General features: G+C 55.5%; 5 protein-coding genes across 5 annotated transcripts; 3 read left to right on the top strand and 2 right to left on the bottom strand.

The window, feature by feature from the left end:
- Positions 1–5,143: 5,143 nt before the first annotated feature.
- On the bottom strand, positions 5,144–7,264 carry F5144DRAFT_85647 (uncharacterized protein). The gene has a single exon (XM_066793485.1). The coding sequence runs from the start codon at positions 7,055–7,057 to the stop codon at positions 5,420–5,422; it is 1,638 nt and encodes a 545-aa protein (XP_066645657.1). The 5' UTR covers positions 7,058–7,264; the 3' UTR covers positions 5,144–5,419.
- A 3,424-nt stretch (positions 7,265–10,688) lies between these two features.
- On the top strand, positions 10,689–12,303 carry F5144DRAFT_85718 (Lactonase, 7-bladed beta-propeller-domain-containing protein). Its single transcript, XM_066793486.1, has 2 exons — positions 10,689–11,210; positions 11,256–12,303. The coding sequence occupies exons 1-2, from the start codon at positions 10,834–10,836 to the stop codon at positions 12,049–12,051; spliced, it is 1,173 nt and encodes a 390-aa protein (XP_066645658.1). The 5' UTR covers positions 10,689–10,833; the 3' UTR covers positions 12,052–12,303.
- Positions 12,304–12,318: 15 nt separating this feature from the next.
- F5144DRAFT_559377 (RTA1 like protein-domain-containing protein) lies at positions 12,319–13,794 on the bottom strand. The gene is made up of 3 exons (XM_066788137.1): positions 13,389–13,794; positions 12,832–13,329; positions 12,319–12,781 (listed from the first exon to the last, which is right to left on the bottom strand). Exons 1-3 carry the CDS (start codon positions 13,617–13,619, stop codon positions 12,464–12,466), a joined length of 1,047 nt encoding a protein of 348 aa, XP_066645659.1. The 5' UTR covers positions 13,620–13,794; the 3' UTR covers positions 12,319–12,463.
- A 153-nt stretch (positions 13,795–13,947) lies between these two features.
- F5144DRAFT_559379 (tRNA synthetases class I (M)-domain-containing protein) lies at positions 13,948–16,225 on the top strand. Its single transcript, XM_066788138.1, has 2 exons — positions 13,948–14,506; positions 14,551–16,225. Exons 1-2 carry the CDS (start codon positions 14,326–14,328, stop codon positions 16,035–16,037), a joined length of 1,668 nt encoding a protein of 555 aa, XP_066645660.1. The 5' UTR covers positions 13,948–14,325; the 3' UTR covers positions 16,038–16,225.
- A 1,467-nt stretch (positions 16,226–17,692) lies between these two features.
- Positions 17,693–18,360, top strand: F5144DRAFT_482818 (uncharacterized protein; the record flags this gene model as incomplete). The annotated part of the gene is made up of 3 exons (XM_066785356.1): positions 17,693–17,857; positions 17,907–18,133; positions 18,189–18,360. The coding sequence occupies 3 exons, from the start codon at positions 17,693–17,695 to the stop codon at positions 18,358–18,360; spliced, it is 564 nt and encodes a 187-aa protein (XP_066645661.1).

Genomic DNA, 18,360 nt, shown 5'->3' on the forward strand with positions numbered 1-18,360 from the left:
CCTACCCTAACCCTAACCCTAACCCTAACCCTAACCCTAACCCTAACCCTAACCCTAACCCTAACCCTAACCCTAACCCTAACCCTAACCCTAACCCTAACCCTAACCCTAACCCTAACCCTAACCCTAACCCTAACCCTAACCCTAACCACTTAGTACTATAAGTGTAGAAGGATGCGAGATTGCCGAGTTTCTGGAAGCTATAGGTAAGATGCGATAATATAACCCGGAAAGCTGGTATAGGGTATGGTCTGAGCAATCTCAGCGAGCCGAGGTCACTGCCCGGGAAGCAGTCCATCGGGGCTGTATTGAGGCCGCTAGAGGGGCGTTTCTGAGAGCATCGAATTATGCTAATTGTGACGAGTGTCACGGGCACAGCCCGTTCCATATACGGGTTAGGGTTGTAGTTAGTCAGGGTCAGGGTTGCAGGGCAGGACCCCTGGTAGTGGGGTCCTGCTAGTATGGTCTGTGCGCGGCCCACACAGACAGGGTTTTCCCTGGGCGCGCCGCGCCTCCTACATTCGGTTGCTCGTGCAACCACACAATATACCAGAGATCCCCTACCACGGCGATTCCACCCGTGATAACGAGCGAGCGAGGAATAGAGGTACAAAGGCTCAAATAATCCCACTCAATTACGTAAATCTAAAGCTAAAGAGAAGAAAAGAAAAGAATTATCACGGGTGGAATCGCCGTGGTAGGGGATCTCTGGTATATTGTGTGGTTGCCCGAGCAACCGAATGTAGGAGGCGCGGCGCGCCCAGGGAAAACCCTGTCTGTGTGGGCCGCGCACAGACCACACTAGCAGGACCCCACTACCAGGGGTCCTGCCCTGCAACCCTGACCCTGACTAACTACAACCCTAACCCGTATATGGAACGGGCTGTGCCCGTGACACTACCCTCCCCTCAAAACTAGCCCCCCGGCCATCAAATCCATCAAATCTATCTGAGCCTTCTCAAAACGTTCAAATTGAAACAAGGTCATGTGGCCTCGGTCCTGGTCCGTCGGCTTCGCCTCTGCGGCTGGCCTCCTCCGCCTGCGGCGCCCGCCGGCGCCCTTCTACGATGTCTCTGTCGGTCCTCTCGCTCTTCGTCGCTACGCCCCTTCTTCTTTACCCATGTGGGCGGTCCCGGACTATCCGGGTGCGTATCGTGGAACTCCCAGATGGCATCGTCGCAGCCTCGCAGGTCGGTCGCTGGTTGCCACGTCGGCGTGTTATGGCCTTCCCATTTCACCAGGTATTGCCATCTCCCGTTGTCGGCCTTTCCGTAATCCAGGATATTCTCGAACCTCCATTCGACGACGTCATCGCCATCGTCGGTCCTGGTAACCATCCGCCCCCGGTTAGCCGTAACGTCGTCATCGGTTTGCTCCTGGCCGGGGATACCCTCTTTGCGGTATGGTCTCACCATCGAGACGTGGAAGGTATTGAAGATCTTCATGTTGGCCGGCAGTCGCAGTGTCACCGCGTGTGACGACGTCTTCGTTACCTGGAACGGGCCCTCCCACCGAGGCTCCAGTTTCTGTGTCGGTCTGCCGGTTTTACAATTCTTCATGTTTAGCATAACCCAGTCGTCGATATGGTAGACAGGCGCGTCGGACCGCCGCCTGTTTGCGCCCTCCTCGTAACGATCCTGTGCCTGTTTCGACAACGCTGTCGCCTTTTCGAGAATCGCTTTAAAGCGCTCGGCGATCTCTGACGCCCGGAAGAACTCGCGGCGTTGCGCCTCTGTAATGTTCGGCGGGCATGGCTGCGCTGGCTCAACGCCCATGCGAGGGTGGAAACCGTAATTGGCGAAGAATGGCGATACACCGGTTGTCTCCGACGTCGTATTGTTGCCAGCGAATTCCGCTAGGGGCAGCCAATCCACCCAGTCATCCTGCGCCCAGTCGCAGAAAAGCCGTAAATATTGTTCCAACTCGGCGTTGATCCGCTCTGTCTGCCCATTTGTTTGCGGATGGAACGCTGACGACGGTTTCAGTGCCACGCCCAGTCGTGCCGACAACGCCCTCCAGAAGGCTGAAACGAACTGCGTACCCCTGTCGGAGATGACAGTCTCTGGCAAGCCATGCAAACTGTATATTCTCTCGATGAACCGGTCTGCCAATTCCTCTACCTCCAGTGTAGCTGTAGGAATGAAATGCCGCATCTTGGTTAACCTGTCGACCACCACCGCGACGTGGCGGAATTCCTGCCCTCTCCTTTCGCATGGTGGTAGAGGCGTAATATAGTCGACTGAGATATCTCGCCACGGCGCCAGTGGTACCGGTAATGGCTTCAAAAATCCCGTTGGCAGCGATCTCGGGGTTTTCGTTTTATCGCACAGGAGGCAGGCATTGCAATACGAGCGGACTACGACGCTCATCCCCGGCCACCAGTACTTGCGATTCATCAGGTCTAGTGTCTTGGTCCGGCCAGGGTGACCCCCCGGGCCCGAGGCGTGGGTTCGGTAGATTAGCTGAAGGTGCATATCCGCATCCTCAGGGTCGATGATCAGTCTGTCGCGAAAGTACGCCTTGCCAGCAACCACACGGCACTCGGCATATGGCACTCGCAATTGTTGTTTTAACTGTTTCGGCCATGCCCTCGCGCCTGGGTCTGCCAGCGCCTCCATTATAGCCTGAAGCGGGCGTGAATTCGCGTACATCTCCGTCAGCAGGTCGTCGATGTGGCGAGAGACGTCAAGCTGCAAGATCTTCATCCCGAACAGCGACTCCTGCTCGTCAAAAGTCAGCGGGTCGAACCTAGCCGGGTCGATTAGTGGGCGTTTCCGGTTCCGCAGCCGATCATCTGCGACGCCCTGTGGCATGTGTTCGGGCTTTCTGCTCAGTGCGTCCGGTCTCGCGTTCGCTGCGCCGGGGCGGTATACGATTCTGAAATTGAATCGCGAGAGGAATTCCGACCATCGCATATGCCGCGGCGACAGTTGTTTCGTAGTTGCAAATGTCTGAAGGTTCTTATGGTCCGTGATGATGTCAAACCGCTGGCTTGCGCCCTCTAGTTCCGGCCGCCACTCCTCCAACGCTTTGATAACCGCGAGGAGCTCCTTATCGTAGATATCGTAATTGCATTCCTGTGCCGAGTGTTTCGCGCTGAAGTATGCCACCGGGTGTAACTCGCCGTCGTCGCCCTCCTGCAAGAGGGCGCCGCCCGCAGACCAGTCCGAGGCATCCGTTTCAACGACTGCCGGTTTCTCCCAGTCGTAGATCCGCAATGCCGGCGCGGATGCAAAGTAGTGCTTTAGTCGCTCAAAAGCCGCTTGACAGCGGTCCGTCCAGCTCCAATCCACCGTTCTCTTGGTAAGGTCGTACAATGGTCTCGCCACACCCGAAAAGTCCTTGATAAAACGTCGGTAGAAGTTCGCAAAACCCAGGAAACGCTGGAGTTGCCTCCGGGTCGTCGGCGGCAGCCACGATTTAATGGCAGAGACCTTCTCGGGGTCCATCTCGATACCGCCCGGCGTGATGACCAAGCCTAAGTACTTGGTCTTTTCAGTGTGGAACTCGCACTTCTCGATGTCGATCTGCAGGCCCGCATCGATTAGTCGTTTCAGGACCTCGCGGACTTGCTTAATGTGGTCTCCCCTGCCTGCAGAGTATATGAGGATATCGTCCAGGTACGCTGTCGCACAATCGTCGAGAAGGTCGTATAGGATGTCGTTAATATAATGTTGGAATGTGGCGGGGGCGCCCTGCAGGCCGAACGGGGTGACCAGCGACTCGTATAGCCCAAATCTGGTGATGAACGCGGTCAGCCATTCGTGGCCCTGCGCGACTCTGACTCTGTTGAATGCCGCGATGACATCCAGCTTTGTGAAGATCCTCGCCTTGCAGATCGAGTCGAGGGTTTCCTTGATCAATGGGATCGGGTAGCGGCTCTTCATTGAAATATTGTTCACACCGCGGTAGTCGACGCAGATACGTACACCCCCTCCGGGCTTCTGGGCGAGTAATAGCGGGGACGAGGAGCTAGACTTCGATGGCCGAATGAATCCTTTGGCGAGGTTATCATCGAGCCACCTCTTGACCACCCGGAGCTCCATTGGCGAGAGGGGTCTGTTACGCGAAAATGGAAGTTTGTTCCCTGGGACCAACTCAATCTTATGGTCGTATGAGCGGTGCGGTGGCAACGTGTCCGCTTCTCGCGGTAGAAACGCTTCAAACAGGTCGCGGTACTCAGAAGGAAGTCGCGCCTTGATCTCGTCAGCTGTCAAAGACGGTTTATTCGACTTGTCGAAGAACTTGCGGGCATCCTCCTCGGTGATGCGCCGCATCGTCGGTCCATCTCGCCAGACTTCGTCAACAAAGCTATGAAAAACAGCTGGCAGTCGTGCCCTGTAATCACCTGCATCACCACTGCGGTGGAGAAGGTCCCTGAAGAACCCGTCTGGCAGGTCGGGAAGCTCGGTATATGGTACCTCTTTCATCGCCTGCTCCAGCTCGCCGAGGGTGGTTCTCATGACCGCGACACCCTTCTGGCGGCAGAGCAGGGCGAAATTAGGTGCGCTCAGCAACTCAATATCAGCGCCGTCGATGCGCTCGGTCCGTCGTGCCACCCCAGGGGCCGGCAGTGCCCGGTGCGGCTGGGCTGGTGTTGCTCGCTTCCCCGCTACCATTCTCGCCTGCCGGGGAGAACGGGAGGGCTGATTTGGTATCATTCTGGCCCTTGCGTGTGGTGGCGCCATTGTCCACCGGGGGCCTCCTCTCGCCTCCGCGGCGTTGCGATGCTGTAACAGCTGTTGGCGGAGGCGCCAGCTGCGCCTCCTGCGCGATCTCGCTGCCTTTTGTTCCACAGATAATTTGCCAGCAACGGTCTCCGGCTGCCCTTCGGGTTCGCCTTCGTCCTCGACATCCTCGACATACATATGGAATCGCTTCCCAGGGTCGGAAACTGTGGTCGGCCCAATTGCTCGGGGCGGCCGGCAGTGCCCCCGGCAGCCCTCGCCAAAAGTAAGGGATAATTTCTTCCAATCCACGGCCGGGTTGTGTTTGCTCAGCCACGGTAAGCCGAGGATGACTGGGTTATCCTCCGCCAGCGTTGTAATAAAGAACTGCAGTTGCTCGCGATGGTCGCCAATCACTAGGCCCACTTGTGTCTTCCACTCAATCCATGACGATAGAGCGCCGTCGGCAAGGAAAAGTGGCCTCTTTTCTGGTAGTCTCGTTAACGGAATATGGTGCCTGACCGCGAATCTGAAGTCTAGGAACGCCAACCCAGTACACCCAGAATCAACCAGTGAAACACACGGAATTGCGCGGCCGCCTACAAGGAGACAAGAAGACAATGTAATGGAATTTCTCTGGCCGATAGCACTAATGACCAATCTGTCATCGGCACCGGCGAGGGTTATCCCCAACACCTTGTCCTCCTCCCCATAGTCGGCCCTCCGCCTCCACACGCGGCTCTGTGTGGAGGTTAGGCGTTTCCCCGGCTGCTGCGGTCCTCGCTCCGACCTTCGTAGTCCGTGGTGGGCTGGCCATCGCCGCTCCAACCGTCCTCGGAGTCGACCTCGCCTACCACATGGCCTGGGTTCTGCACGTTCAAGAAACGGACCTGGGGGTTGCGGCCGCCCCGGAAATCGCCGCGCATCTCGCCGCGGCGAGTCGGAGGACCTTGGTAGTTGCCACTATTGCCGGTATTCGCGTTGTTACCAGGGCCGTTGAGCGCTCGCTTCTGCTGGTAAGCGCCTCCGAAATAATTGTTGTCCCCACCTTGTTGAGGGTTATAATAACCCTGAGAGTAGCCCTGGCTGTTGTAAGCGCCGCCATAGCCACCACGCTGGCCGCCACCGCGAGAGCCGCCACGACCACTACGGCCCGGGTATGTGGGCCTACGGCACTGGCGGGCCTGGTGGCCGGCTTTACCGCAGTTGAAGCAGAGACCATCGTTGGCTCGACGTAGCTTCTCCTCTTCAGGGATCTTTGCCAAGTTGATCCTCATCTGGTCGAGGTCCATGGCGTCGGGATCCTCAGCCTTGCCGCCGTTGCTGTTACTGCGGTTCTGACTACCGTTGTTGTTGCTGGCTGCCTTGCGGAGGTGGTCTTCGCCCTCCATGTTGATTGCCAGTGTCTGGGCCATCTTGACCCAGCCTTCGAAATCGTTGCGCTCCGGGGTATTAATCTGCATGTTGAGGGCCTCCCGCATACGCTTGGAGAGCCGCTCACGGAAACCACGAACGCGGGCCGTACCATCCCAGTCGCATACGTCGGTGAGGTTCGTATATTCAGTCAAAAAGTCGCTAAACGCCGCAAACTCGTCCTTCTGTGACAGGCTACGAAGCTTGTTCTCCGCGTCGGCCGCTAGATCCATTGTAGCGTACTTACGGGCGAGATGGTCCATAAAGTCGGTTGCGGTTTCCCACGGCCAGGTGGCCGAATCGGAAGGGTTCGCCGTCACCTTCTGGACACCCGTAAAGACACCGGTGGCAGCGCTACCCTCCAAGAGGGCGGAGGCATAGATGATCTTCTTGCCTTCGGTGTTAAATTCCTGCGGGCGGGACACCCATCGGCCCATGACGCGGGTCTGCCAGGTGCGGAACTGGCTCGTTCGCTTGGCAGTATCCTTTTCGTCGCCTGTAAATGCGGCTGGGTGCGGTATTGAACCATCGCGGTCGTTGGGCCCATCGTTGTCACCACTACCGCTGGTCCTGATCTTTGTAGCCGCCTTTTCCCACGTATCCCGCTCGACACGGGTCCTGTTGAGGGCTTCCTTGTAATTGTTGAGTTCTGTATTGCCGGCTGTGACAGCCGCCCTCAAGTTGCTAATGGTGACCTCTGCCTCCGAGGCCTGCTTGTTCAGGTTGTTGTTCAGGTTGTTGTACCGACTATTCTGGGTGCTAACAACGTCGTCAATCATCTTGAGAAACGCGCGGCCGTCCGTGTCCTTCTGCATGTTTTCAATGAGGTCCACAGTGGCCTCGCTGCCCATGACCTCCACTTGGAGGCCCTCGAAAAAGTTCTTAAGGCTGGGAAGAGCGGTCTCATCCAGCTTGGCGATGATGTCGTCCTTGATGCCACGGGTACCCGTACCCGGGGACTTACTGTCGCCAGCCATCTTGGCGTTCTTGGCGATGTCGATCACTTGTTGAATCTTGTATTTTCTGTCGATACAGTGGTCCGCGCGACACAGCTGCAAGTCGCTAGGAGCGTCGAGAAACTTGTTGGGATTTAGATCTTCGTAACCGATTGGATATTGACGCTCTCTCGTAGCGCTCACTGCTGCATACGCGAACTAGAGGTGCAACCAACTATCACGGGTGGAATCGCCGTGGTAGGGGATCTCTGGTATATTGTGTGGTTGCACGAGCAACCGAATGTAGGAGGCGCGGCGCGCCCAGGGAAAACCCTGTCTGTGTGGGCCGCGCACAGACCATACTAGCAGGACCCCACTACCAGGGGTCCTGCCCTGCAACCCTGACCCTGACTAACTACAACCCTAACCCGTATATGGAACGGGCTGTGCCCGTGACACCTCGACCGTGCGGCCCGCCGCCACCCGTCAAGATCTACGAGAGCCTAGACGACCTGTTTCAAAATATCTGCACTCACGGACAGGCACACGGCTATAGCATCGTCAAGAATGGGAAAAACGGACTCAAATACAAGTTCAGATGTGCCAAGGCTCGCAAGTACAAGGATCAACGCTCCTCCGAAATTCACGAGAGCAAGCGGAGGAAGTCCATCACCCAGATGACCGGCTGCAAGTTCCGACTGACAGCCAAGCCGCTACCTGACGGCAAGTGGCTGTTAGAGGTGCCTGAAGGGGAGTTGTCAAGTCACAGTCACGGCTGGAATGAAACGACGTCGTTTGCTTTGAACCGCACCCGAGTTTTGGCTGTCCATCAGGAAGAGGTCATCCAGATGGCCAACGCTGGCAGTAGACCTTCTCAGATCCTTGCTGCGATAGATGCTGCCCGGGTTGGAGTCATGGGCAAGGACATAAGGAATCTTCTTCAAAAACATCGCCGCCAGGAGCTCCGGGGCCGTTCGCCACTCCAAACCTTGTACGAGGACTTCCTTGTACCTGCTGAGAGCCAGTACGAGTACATCGACGCCCGGGACAACCAAAATCGCATTACCTCTCTTACCATCGCTCCCAAGAGCGGCCTGGAGCTCTTCAAGCAGAATCCCGACCTCATTTTACTGGATTCCACCTACAAAATCAATTGCCACGGGATGCCAATGTTTAACGCCTGCGGCCTTACACAGGAAAACAAGACTTTTAACTGGTCGATCACGTTCATGAGCGGGGAGAAGCAGGATCATTACGAAGGCGCTCTGGATGCCCAGCTGAGGATCCTGACGAAGCACAACATTCGCCTGCCTGGTCTGATTGTTACAGATCGTGAACTAGCCCTGCTCAATGCCCTCGAAGCTAGCGATGCGTGGCGCCCGATTCCACACCTCCTCTGCCGCTGGCACGTTAATATGAACGTGCTTGCCAAGACCCGACGATTCTTTCCAGCAGCAATCAAGCAGGGCAGCGAATACCACCGTCACCCTAAGTTCAAGGAATTCCTGAAGGAATGGAACGCTCTCCTGTCCGCCAGTACTCCCAAAGCGTACGAGCAATCGCTTGCCAGCTTCAGATTGGCCGGGAAGCATCCAGAGGAAGCGGTCAAATATGCCGTGAATGTGTGGCTAACACCTTGGAAGGTAAGGATCTTTTTGGGCGCTTGCTAATCTTTGCTGACATCGAGAAGGAGAAACTAGTGAGCTGCTGGACCAACCAGGTGCCTCACATGGGCCACTACTTCAGTAGTTGAATCATCCCATTCTTCCATCAAGAAATACCTGGTCACATCCAGGGGTGACCTCAAGAGCGTCTTCGAGCGCCTCATGCTGTTCTAGAAGAACCAACGCAGCGCCCTTGACCACAACACTTCCTGGAACACGAACAAGGTCCCTACTCGCTGTCATGGCGTCATCTACAGCTACATCCGGGGCCAGATTTCAACTTACGCGTTGCATTTGCTTGCTACTGAAGTGGCAAAGCTACCCGCGAAAGACGCGCCGGGTGGGGAGGGCGATATTTGCACATGTCCGCTGCCGGCTACCCATGGGCTTCCCTGCCGCCACACTCTCTATAAGCATCTTACCGGTGATGGCCCCGTTGAGCTGAAGCAAATCCACAAGCATTGGTGGAATTACCGGCCTGTGACCGACGGAGAGGAGCAGCAGATAGTCAACGTCGTGCCAAATATTCCCGTTGAGCCCGTCAAGGTCAAGGGTAAAAGCCGCCCTGCTGGGGCCATCGCCTCGGTCCCTGCTTCGAAGAAGAAGGGTGAGGGAATCACTGGTACCAAGCGGCTGCCTTCGGCGTTCGAATATGAGCTCGAGAATGAACCAGCTACGGCTGTTCCCCCGTCAACTGCTCCTCCCATAATGAAGGGAGAATCGGCGGGCAAGCCACGCGGCCGCCCTCGCAAACAACAGCCGCAGCTACAAGCTCAGCGGCAAACTCAGGAAGCTGACTGCATTGTGGTAGCAGTTACATCAGAGACGGAGGCAGCCACATCAACTCCTGCAGTCACAACTACAAAGCTGGGGTTACTGCGGCTGCAGGAAGTTGAAGATCTATACGAGCCTGGAACGGCACCGCCGCGAGCGTATCAGCGCATCATTGATGCCCTCGATTCTGTTGATCCCGAGGTCGAGGATACATATGATGCGTTGCTTGCTGACGGAGAGGCTGATGCTCGGCTGGCTCGTGAGGATGCTGCAGCTCTTGAGGAAGACGACGAAGGCGAGGAAGAAGACAGTACTATAGAGGATTGAGGTCCCTCAAGAGTATCCTTCCCATGTAAACAATATTGTTGGAACAACGTCCATTGACATGATGATTTTGCTGTGCCATTGGGGGAATCTCGGAACTTTTGGCGCTGTTAGCCCTGTTTTACGTGAATTACATACGTTACGCGAGCTGACGGCCCGTCACTGGTAAAAGAAAAACGATTATCCCGATTAGGTATAGCTGGGTGCTTGATAGTATTTCGTGGGTGCTTGGGAGCCCTTCCCAAAGAAAAGAATCAAGATACAGGATTCGCACAACTGTGGGAAAACACAGGTGGGAGGCGCACAGACCACCACTCGGGTTGCGGCCAGGGTTAGGGTTAGAACCTGCCGTCACATCCACCTACCCGTCGCCGGAGCAGTGGTGATATTTTTGGATGAGGAGCTTAGAGCAATTCATTAGCTTTGAAACGCGCTTGGAAACTACCTGCCCAGCATAATCCTCCCTAAGAATTTGAAGTGACGTGCTAATCACAGCCATCCTGGCTAATGACCAGCCTGGTCGGCTAGCAGGGGCCATCACCAGGCTTTCACGCGTTTTGAGGTGCCGCGCCCGGAGGATTTGCGTGCCCGCTTGGCTATTTGAGGCGAACCTGGATCGGGTCAGCCGTGCCTGTCCGCGTGGCAGGGTCCGCCAGCCCGGCTGGGTGTTATCCGGCGGATTGGGCGCGGGAATGCGAGTGGTGCGGATGCCTTCGATTCTTCCATGGAACTCCGTCTTTCCCTTTCCAGCTGCTCGAGGTGACATTTATGCCGGCCCGTGGGGAAGCCCCAGCACCGCAGCCGTTGCCGATCCGGCTAATACCACTCTCGATCCAAGGAACGCGGGGAGCGTTACCTTTTAATTCCCGTTTGAGACTGATTGTTTAGCTCCACAGGATTTCCCTTCAGGGGTCTCGAGTGTTTCTTCCGGCTAAAAGGCGCGGATCCGTTATGCCCCTGACGATTTCCCAAGGACGTCACCTCTTGTCATAAAAAGCTCGAGGTATCCGCCGCCAAGAAAGTCGAGCTTCAGGTCAAGCCCACGCTCACTTCACCATGTCACGATTTGTTCAACTGTTTGCCGCTATGGCACTGGCGCCCGGCACCTTGGGCGCCACCCTAATCGCCTCTCATTTTGCTGGCGGCATCTACTCGCTGTCGCTGGCGACCTCGAATTCCAGCGGTACGCTGTCGATCACGTCTCAGACCACCGGTTGCGGGACCACGCCGGGCTGGCTTCAGCTATATGCTGATTCTCGCAAGCTGTACTGTTTCGATGAGTCGTGGTTCGGCTCCGGCAACAGTGCTGAATATTCCGTGGCCAACGACGGTCGCCTGACTTCGACCGGCCAACTGAAGACCACCGGCAACAGCGTCCACGGTATTCTGTACGGCGGGAGCGATGGCAGGGGCTTTGCGGCCACGGCCGAGTAGTAAGTTCAGCAGCCCGAGTGAGATAACGAATACTGATGGGTCAGTTCCCCGTCAACCATCACGACGTACAAAATGCCGTTTGGAGGTGGCCAGCAGGTGCAGCTTGAGAAGTTTGTCCTGGAGCAAAAGGGCCCCAACCCAAGGCAGGACGTCGCCCACCCGCACGAGGTGCACCTTGACCCCACCGGAAAGTTCATCATTGTGCCGGACCTCGGTGCCGACCTCATCCGCATCTTCAAGATTGACGCCTCCAGCGGCAAGCTCACGGCGTGCTCTGAGGGCAAGGCTGACCCGGGCGACGGTCCCCGTCACATCAAGTTCTGGAAGTCGGCCGACGGCTTGCAAAAGGCTTACACCGTAAATGAACTCGGCAACTCAGTGTCCGCTTGGGACGTCGCGTACCCGAGCGATGACGCTGGCTGCCTCAGCCTCGAAAAGACACAGACGGTGTCGACGTTTGCCCCCGGAAAGCAGGGCGGGCCCACCACCAAGGCCGCCGAGCTCCGCGTGGTTGGTAACTTCCTGTACGCGTCCAACCGCGCCGACGAGACGTTCGGCTCTCAGAAGGATTCGATCGCCACTTACACCATTGACGCTTCCACGGGCGAAATCGCCTGGCTTGAGGCCGCCAACTCGTACTCGTACTACCCGCGTACCTTCGAGTTCAACAAAGACGGCACCCTTGTTGCGGTTGGCGGCCAGACGTCTTCCAACGTAGCGATCATTGCGCGTGACACTGAGACCGGCAAGCTCGGTGCGCTGGTGGCTACCCTGCAGGTTGGCCAGAAGGGGCGGGCTGGGGAGGAGGATGGCTTGAGCGCGGTCGTCTGGGTGGAGTGAGTTGGCTTGTTTTACTGTGTTGACTAGATTGGTCCTAAGTCGTGTCTAGGTCACCTGCTAGAGAGTGTAAGAGGTAATGGGGCCGCCATGTCCCCAGCTGAAAGCGTGCTCCGCATTTGCGTTTGGTTACGCCTCAGCTCGGCCACCACAACGCGCTACTGTGTTCCGGATGTTGATCGTTTGCGCGGAGATGACGGGCAATTTTCGCAGTAATTATCCGGAGCACTAACAAGGGACGCGCCTTTTTACTACCCATAGAACACTTGCTGCCATTGAAAGCATCTGGGAATCGGGATGGAAAGCCAAATGTTATTTGTATAGCCCGTCATACTGATGCCTTCTTAAACGCCGTGTCTCGATGGAAATACTAAAGTTTTACCCTCTGCCAACCCCATGATAACCGGCGATGGTGTCAAGCTTCGCAGCTGGTATCGTCGCTTCTACTCATGTCCCCCATTGTATTCTTCTTGGCCCGTTTCTTGGCTTCTTTTTCTTCCCGCCGTTCAGTCTTCTTTTCCAACTTCAAAGCCTTCTTCTCCTTTCGTGACAGCCGGATGAACTCGCTCTGGGGACCGCGCAGGTAGCGGCCTGGGTGGATAACGGCAAGGACGAGAAGAGCGAGCATCATTGGGAAACAGTCGAGCGCGTAAGCATACTCCTCGTGAAACGGGATTGGGTTGCTGTCGCCAAGGCCCCCAGAGAACTCGACGATCCTAAATATGATGCGGATCTAGGTTATTAGCGACGCTCAAAACCCCCGGTTGTTTTCAGGAGGCTTACTGTAATGCAAACTAAAACAGCGTAGAGTCCAAACAACAGCGGTTTCCAGCTTGGCTTTTCATCGAACCCCCTCCCCCGACCGCATTGACGTTGGAAACGAACCATGAGGCCGCAAAATAAAAGGACGAAGAATTCCTGGAGACCCAAGCCACCCAGGTAGATGTTTAACCCAATCCGGATGACGTCGGCACTTGCGCTGGGGGTTGCCATAAGGCCGCCAGCGCCCTGAACGATGAAGCTCAGCACGTCGGCGAGCACAAACCACCTGGCTATCACAGCCGCTTTTAGACCCGTAATCTTGCCCTCTGGGTGCCAGTACAAGACCATCCGTGCAAAGGTCATGTACACAAACGCGTTGATCCACAGAGGCGCGAGCAGAAACAGGAGTTGCCAGGCTGTCGCATAACCTATGTTTTGCTGATCTCTGGATCCAAGTGAGTGGAGTGTAAAAGCTAAGGTCTCCCATAACCCCCCCATGATGAGGACCCATGCATAGCGCTGTGGATGTTAGCTGAGGTGTCAGGGACTGCGAAGCAGCCTGGAGGGCAGTGGCCTACCTTTTTGAAGATGATAGCCTCGAGGAGGTGTATTGCGGTTAGGGTGCCGAATATTACCGCTACGGCGACCGCGGGGGCGAACTGAGGATCGAAGTTATAATAGGAATTGCATGCTGTCGGGGGCACGTTCCCATTCGGACCCGGAGTGACATGTAGACAGTTTTCCTCTTCATCCCATCCATCCTCGCGACGAAACAGCCGGGTAGCTGTTGTTAACTGGTTGAGCAACATCGGCGCGATCGTGTCAAGTGACAGTGCAGTGGTGAATAAGGACGACGGTCGGATGCAAAATTAACATTATAACTATCTACTCATCGTTGATTCGAAACACCGTGAAGTCGATGGATTCAGGTTCGGCCCCCACTAGTCGCTGGCGTGGCCGGAAGAGGCGGAGTGCCGTCGAATCAATCCTACAACGTGGTTAACCAACCACATCGCAATACCAATGGTGCGTTGCCCGACTGTCAACGCAATGTCCGCGTAAGCTGGCCCACATGGGTTGTTCAACCGAGACGCGGAAACTGCAAGATCCCGCTGCGGACATCCATATATGAGACCACAAGAAGTTAACAAGATGCTCTGAGGCCCACCATGTCAGCCAACACTGGCCGCCCCACCGCGACCTTTTCGAAGTATTTACCTCGGGCCAGTCATGAAATCCAAACTGATGAGAAACAAGCCACTCTGATGGTTTCGACGGCCCTGGGATTTGTCTAGTCTGCGTGCAAGTTCAGGCCGTTGCTGTGCTGTTGTCGCCGTCATTCGGTCCCCAGCGGCTGAAGATGGACAAACATCTGTCGGTTCCCTACACCAATGCAGGGGGCCGCTGGCGATGTGCCCAGCGAGACTTATTTCAACACCCAACTTTGCCTTGATCAATGGTTGACATGACACCGAACCAAACACTCTCTTGATTCCCAAATCGCAATCTTCCATTATGAACCCCGACTCCCCCATCATCCTTCCCCAATCCGGCGTGCGCAATGTGCTGGTAACGAGTGCTCTGCCATATGTCAACAATGTGCCACACCTAGGAAACATTATTGGTTCGGTGTTATCGGCAGACGTCTTCGCCAGATACTGCAGGGGGCGAGGAATCAACACGCTCTATGTTGGAGGTAAGCAACGTCCTTCGTTCAGCAAGTCCATGCTGACTTTTCAGGGACTGACGAATACGGAACCTCGACCGAAACTCGGGCGCAAAAGGAGAACTGCTCGCCCCGGGAGCTGTGTGACAAGTTCCATGCCGTACACGCCCAAGTGTACAAGTGGTTCAACATCAGCTTCGACGTTTTTGGGCGTACAAAAACCCAGCGGCATACTGATATCACTCATCATATCTTCCACAAGCTGGAGAAACATGAGTTCCTCGAGGAGCGCCCGACGACTCAGCCATACTGCAATACACATGGCTCCTTCCTTGCGGATCGCCTGATCGAAGGCCAGTGCCCTCTTTGCGGATTTCCGGATGCCCGCGGCGACCAATGTGACGGTTGTAGTCAGCTCCTCGAGCCCATCAACCTTGTTGGCCCACGTTGCAAGCTGGATGGATCCATACCCGTCACCAAGGAGACACGTCACGTTGTTTTCAAGCTCGATAAGTTGCAGCCCCAGGTTGAGTCGATGCTGCACAACGTTGAGAAGAGATGGCCGACCAACGCCAGGTCCGCCACCGCAACCTGGCTCAAGCAGGGGCTGAAACCGTTCACCATTACGCGGGACATTCGATGGGGCGTTCCCGTCCCGGGGTACGACAAAGTCTTCTATTCCTGGTTTGACGCCTGCATCGGCTACGTCTCTATTACGGCTGGCTACACGGACCAGTGGGAGACGTGGTGGCGCAACCCTGATGTTCAGCTTTACCAGTTCATCGGCAAGGACAATGTTGTGTTCCATTCCGTTGTCTTCCCTGCCACCCAGATTGGCACTGGGGACGTGTGGACAAAAGTGCATCATCTGTCGACGACGGATTTCCTCACCTACGAGGGCGGAAAGTTTTCCAAGAGCCGTGGGGTTGGTGTGTTTGGGGATTCTGTGCAGCAAACCGACGTCCCTCCCGATGTCTGGCGGTTCTATCTGCTGTCCTGCCGACCGGAAACCGGCGACACGGAGTTTCGCTGGGATGGCCTCATCGACGTTAACAACAACCTACTCCTCCATGACGTGGGTGGATTTGTGAGCCGCGCTCTCCGGTTGGTGGTTGATGAGTATTCCAGTATTGTGCCAAGTTGGAGCGAAGATTCCGGCTTCGTGAAAATCACCAACGACCTCCTCGCCCGGTACATTAAGGAGATGGACGGCGTCGAGCTCCGTGCTGGGCTATTCACGGCCCTTGAGATCTCGCGATGTGGGGACACCCTTTTGAGCGGCGACTTGTATACACGAGAACGGGCATCCGTTGTGGGTTTAACTGTTAACCTAGTACACCTGCTTGCCTCTCTTTTGGCTCCCTACATGCCCGATACGGCGGCAGCTATCAACACCCAGCTCCAGGCTGCGCCGTTGCCACTTCCAACGTGCTGGTGTGCCGACTCTATCAAAACGGGCCATCGGGTTGCAGCGTCGGGGAATTTGTTCTCCTGGATTGATCCATCTCGTGCTGAAGAATGGCGGAAAGCATTCGGAGGTGAGGAAGGCATGTCTCGGTAATACAAGAGAATACCCTCGTTCACGATTTCTTTTGGCGACGCGTGGGAGCAAGGTAGCTGTGGAAAAATGTCGATAGCGAGAAAACTTAGGGTGAAGGTTGTCGTCAACAAATTCACCACTCACCATGCCGTTATCTGTCAAAATGAGGTTTAATAAATGCCGTACCTCAACTATTGAAATCCGACAACGAATGTGCTGCCGAAACCCCCGAGAGTGCAACTTCGGGTCCATTCAATGTACCGAGGGATGCTGTGGGGGAGATAGAGGTAGATGCTTGCTGGCCGCCCTCGGCATCCTCTGGTGACTCTTGCGGTTGCCTGCCGGTATCTCTCGGCTCGTACCTTTCTCGCTGTTACGAATCTAGCACGCTGTCCTCATTAGCCAAGCTCCAACTACCGTGCTACGCTGTATGAGGCGGAGCCCGTAGGAGGCGGACTAGTGTTCTGTCGAATTAGGTTGAAGACAGCAAGATGAAGAAGCTGCAAATCCAGTCGTGAAGCCCCCGAGAGCGGGGTCACGAGCCAGCACCCGTAACCAAGTCTCGGCATCCGAAGAATGGGCATCCGCAAAGCCTTGTAATGTAGCAGAGTTGCCGTTGAGAAGAACGGTCGGCTGCCGCCTGGGGTTCAGTTGTTTCGAAAATGATATCCCGCTCTGGTTCGGGTGAGTTCCTCAACATCTGTTGATTGGTTTGGACGGCGGGAAGGGCCGAAGAAGGAGATGGCTGGGCTATATATTAGCATCATTCTTCAATCGGGCTATGGATCTGTTCAGTCAGAGCCTTGGATCCTCAAAGGGTTGGAGGGCGCCAGGATACGGGACATCCCTATCATCTATGTTTTTGGAAACTGGCGGCGGTAATATTTAACCTACGGTATCTTCCAGGCAAGGAATTCCCCCAGCAAAAGGTAACTCTTTCTTCCCATGCGATAATATTGGTCTCTTCCAGCGCACTGTCATCGCCTGTAACTAGATGAGTTGATAGCCGCGTTGCCTCCCCTGATTTCGACTAGCACCTCGTTAAATGCTCCGAGAGACTTATTCCAACTTATTCCACTCGCGCTACGGAGTTTGCGTTGTGTGGGACTGTACGCCGGCAAAGGACACTCGTGGCGGAACATGTCGGTCAACGGATGGGCTTTATCCAAGGGTTGTACTACCAAATGTATATCCCGGCTGCTTCCCCTAGGCCTAATGTCGATGGTATATAACGGGGTAGCCGAGATATGTTGAGCCTCTCCAGACCTAAACATTGTTGCCCAGCTCTGAGAGTATTCCTTGACCCCTCCTCAGCTATGTCACCAGAACGCATCGGCGCCACAGCAAGTAAGCAAGGATCCCTCCGAGTGCAAGACAAAATCGCCATCATCTAATCCAAATTCAGAGCCTATGCTGCTTTCCAGTTGGGGTCATCCTAGCTCGACAACGTCATTCACCCTAATTCCACACTACCCGCCTAGCGTACAATGACGACACGATAAACGCTCAGGTCGCAAAGGGAGGTAGGGCGATATGTCATGACCAGGCTTTCGGGGCCGAAAACTGGCATATAACGCACCATACCTGATTATTACACTGGTCTCCGCCTCCCCCTCTTCTTTGCTGCCCGGCCCCCAATTCTCAACAACCAAGCTTCGCATCATACACAGTTAGCAATGGATACTCGAGGAGGCTTCTTCAGTGGCCGCATCGCGCGGACCCTGCTCGGTCTCAACAATTTCATCATTCTGGCCTCTTCAGTCATTATCACCGGCATTCTCTCGTATTTCCTCCGCCACTGGGGTTACCGAGGAACACATCTAGTGTACAACTTGGTCATCGTGAGTCTCCAGCCCCTCAGATTCTACCGACTCTAGCTAATATGAGCAGGCTGTGCTCACCCTCTTCACTTATCTGATCGCCATGGTACTGCCGGCACTCAAGTCGTACCGCGGATACCTGCTACCGCTCAATCTGGCCCTCACATATCTGTGGCTCACCTCACTTATCTTTTCCTCCCAGGACTACAGTGGAAACCGGTGCCGGTTCTTCTCTCCCGCAGCAGTCAGGCGTTGCGGGCTGAAGCATACGGTTCAAGCCTTCCACATCATTGGATTGTGTGTATTATCCTTCAGTAACCAGCTTAGCTCAGATTCATCTAACTTATAACAGCGCCTTCCTCCTTTTCAACACGATTCTAGAGGCTCTAATGTGGGCTAGCCATCGCCGAAGCCAGCGGACTGGCATTTCAGATCCCGAGAAGGACCGTCCTTTGACCACTACCACCGGCAATACAACCACCGGACCTACAAATGGGGATCGTGTGGCACAGGTTCCTGTTTAA

The sequence above is a fragment of the Chaetomium tenue genome, assembly GCF_020726465.1.
Source record: "Chaetomium tenue strain MPI-SDFR-AT-0079 chromosome Unknown F5144scaffold_2, whole genome shotgun sequence".
Taxonomy (NCBI): domain Eukaryota; kingdom Fungi; phylum Ascomycota; class Sordariomycetes; order Sordariales; family Chaetomiaceae; genus Chaetomium; species Chaetomium tenue.

What these genes read in the sequence shown, in the direction of transcription:
- F5144DRAFT_559379 (XM_066788138.1), top strand. Translation starts at nt 14,326, where the DNA reads ATGAACCCCGACTCCCCCATCATCCTTCCCCAATCCGGCGTGCGCAAT. An exon ending in CAACACGCTCTATGTTGGAG is followed by an intron (nt 14,507 to 14,550) that starts GTAAGCAACGTC and finishes CTGACTTTTCAG; the next exon opens with GGACTGACGAATACGGAACC.
- F5144DRAFT_85647 (XM_066793485.1), bottom strand. Translation starts at nt 7,057, where the DNA reads ATGGCTGGCGACAGTAAGTCCCCGGGTACGGGTACCCGTGGCATCAAG.
- F5144DRAFT_559377 (XM_066788137.1), bottom strand. Translation starts at nt 13,619, where the DNA reads ATGTTGCTCAACCAGTTAACAACAGCTACCCGGCTGTTTCGTCGCGAG. An exon ending in AGGCTATCATCTTCAAAAAG is followed by an intron (nt 13,330 to 13,388) that starts GTAGGCCACTGC and finishes TAACATCCACAG; the next exon opens with CGCTATGCATGGGTCCTCAT. An exon ending in CTGTTTTAGTTTGCATTACA is followed by an intron (nt 12,782 to 12,831) that starts GTAAGCCTCCTG and finishes CTAATAACCTAG; the next exon opens with ATCCGCATCATATTTAGGAT.
- F5144DRAFT_85718 (XM_066793486.1), top strand. Translation starts at nt 10,834, where the DNA reads ATGTCACGATTTGTTCAACTGTTTGCCGCTATGGCACTGGCGCCCGGC. An exon ending in TTTGCGGCCACGGCCGAGTA is followed by an intron (nt 11,211 to 11,255) that starts GTAAGTTCAGCA and finishes CTGATGGGTCAG; the next exon opens with TTCCCCGTCAACCATCACGA.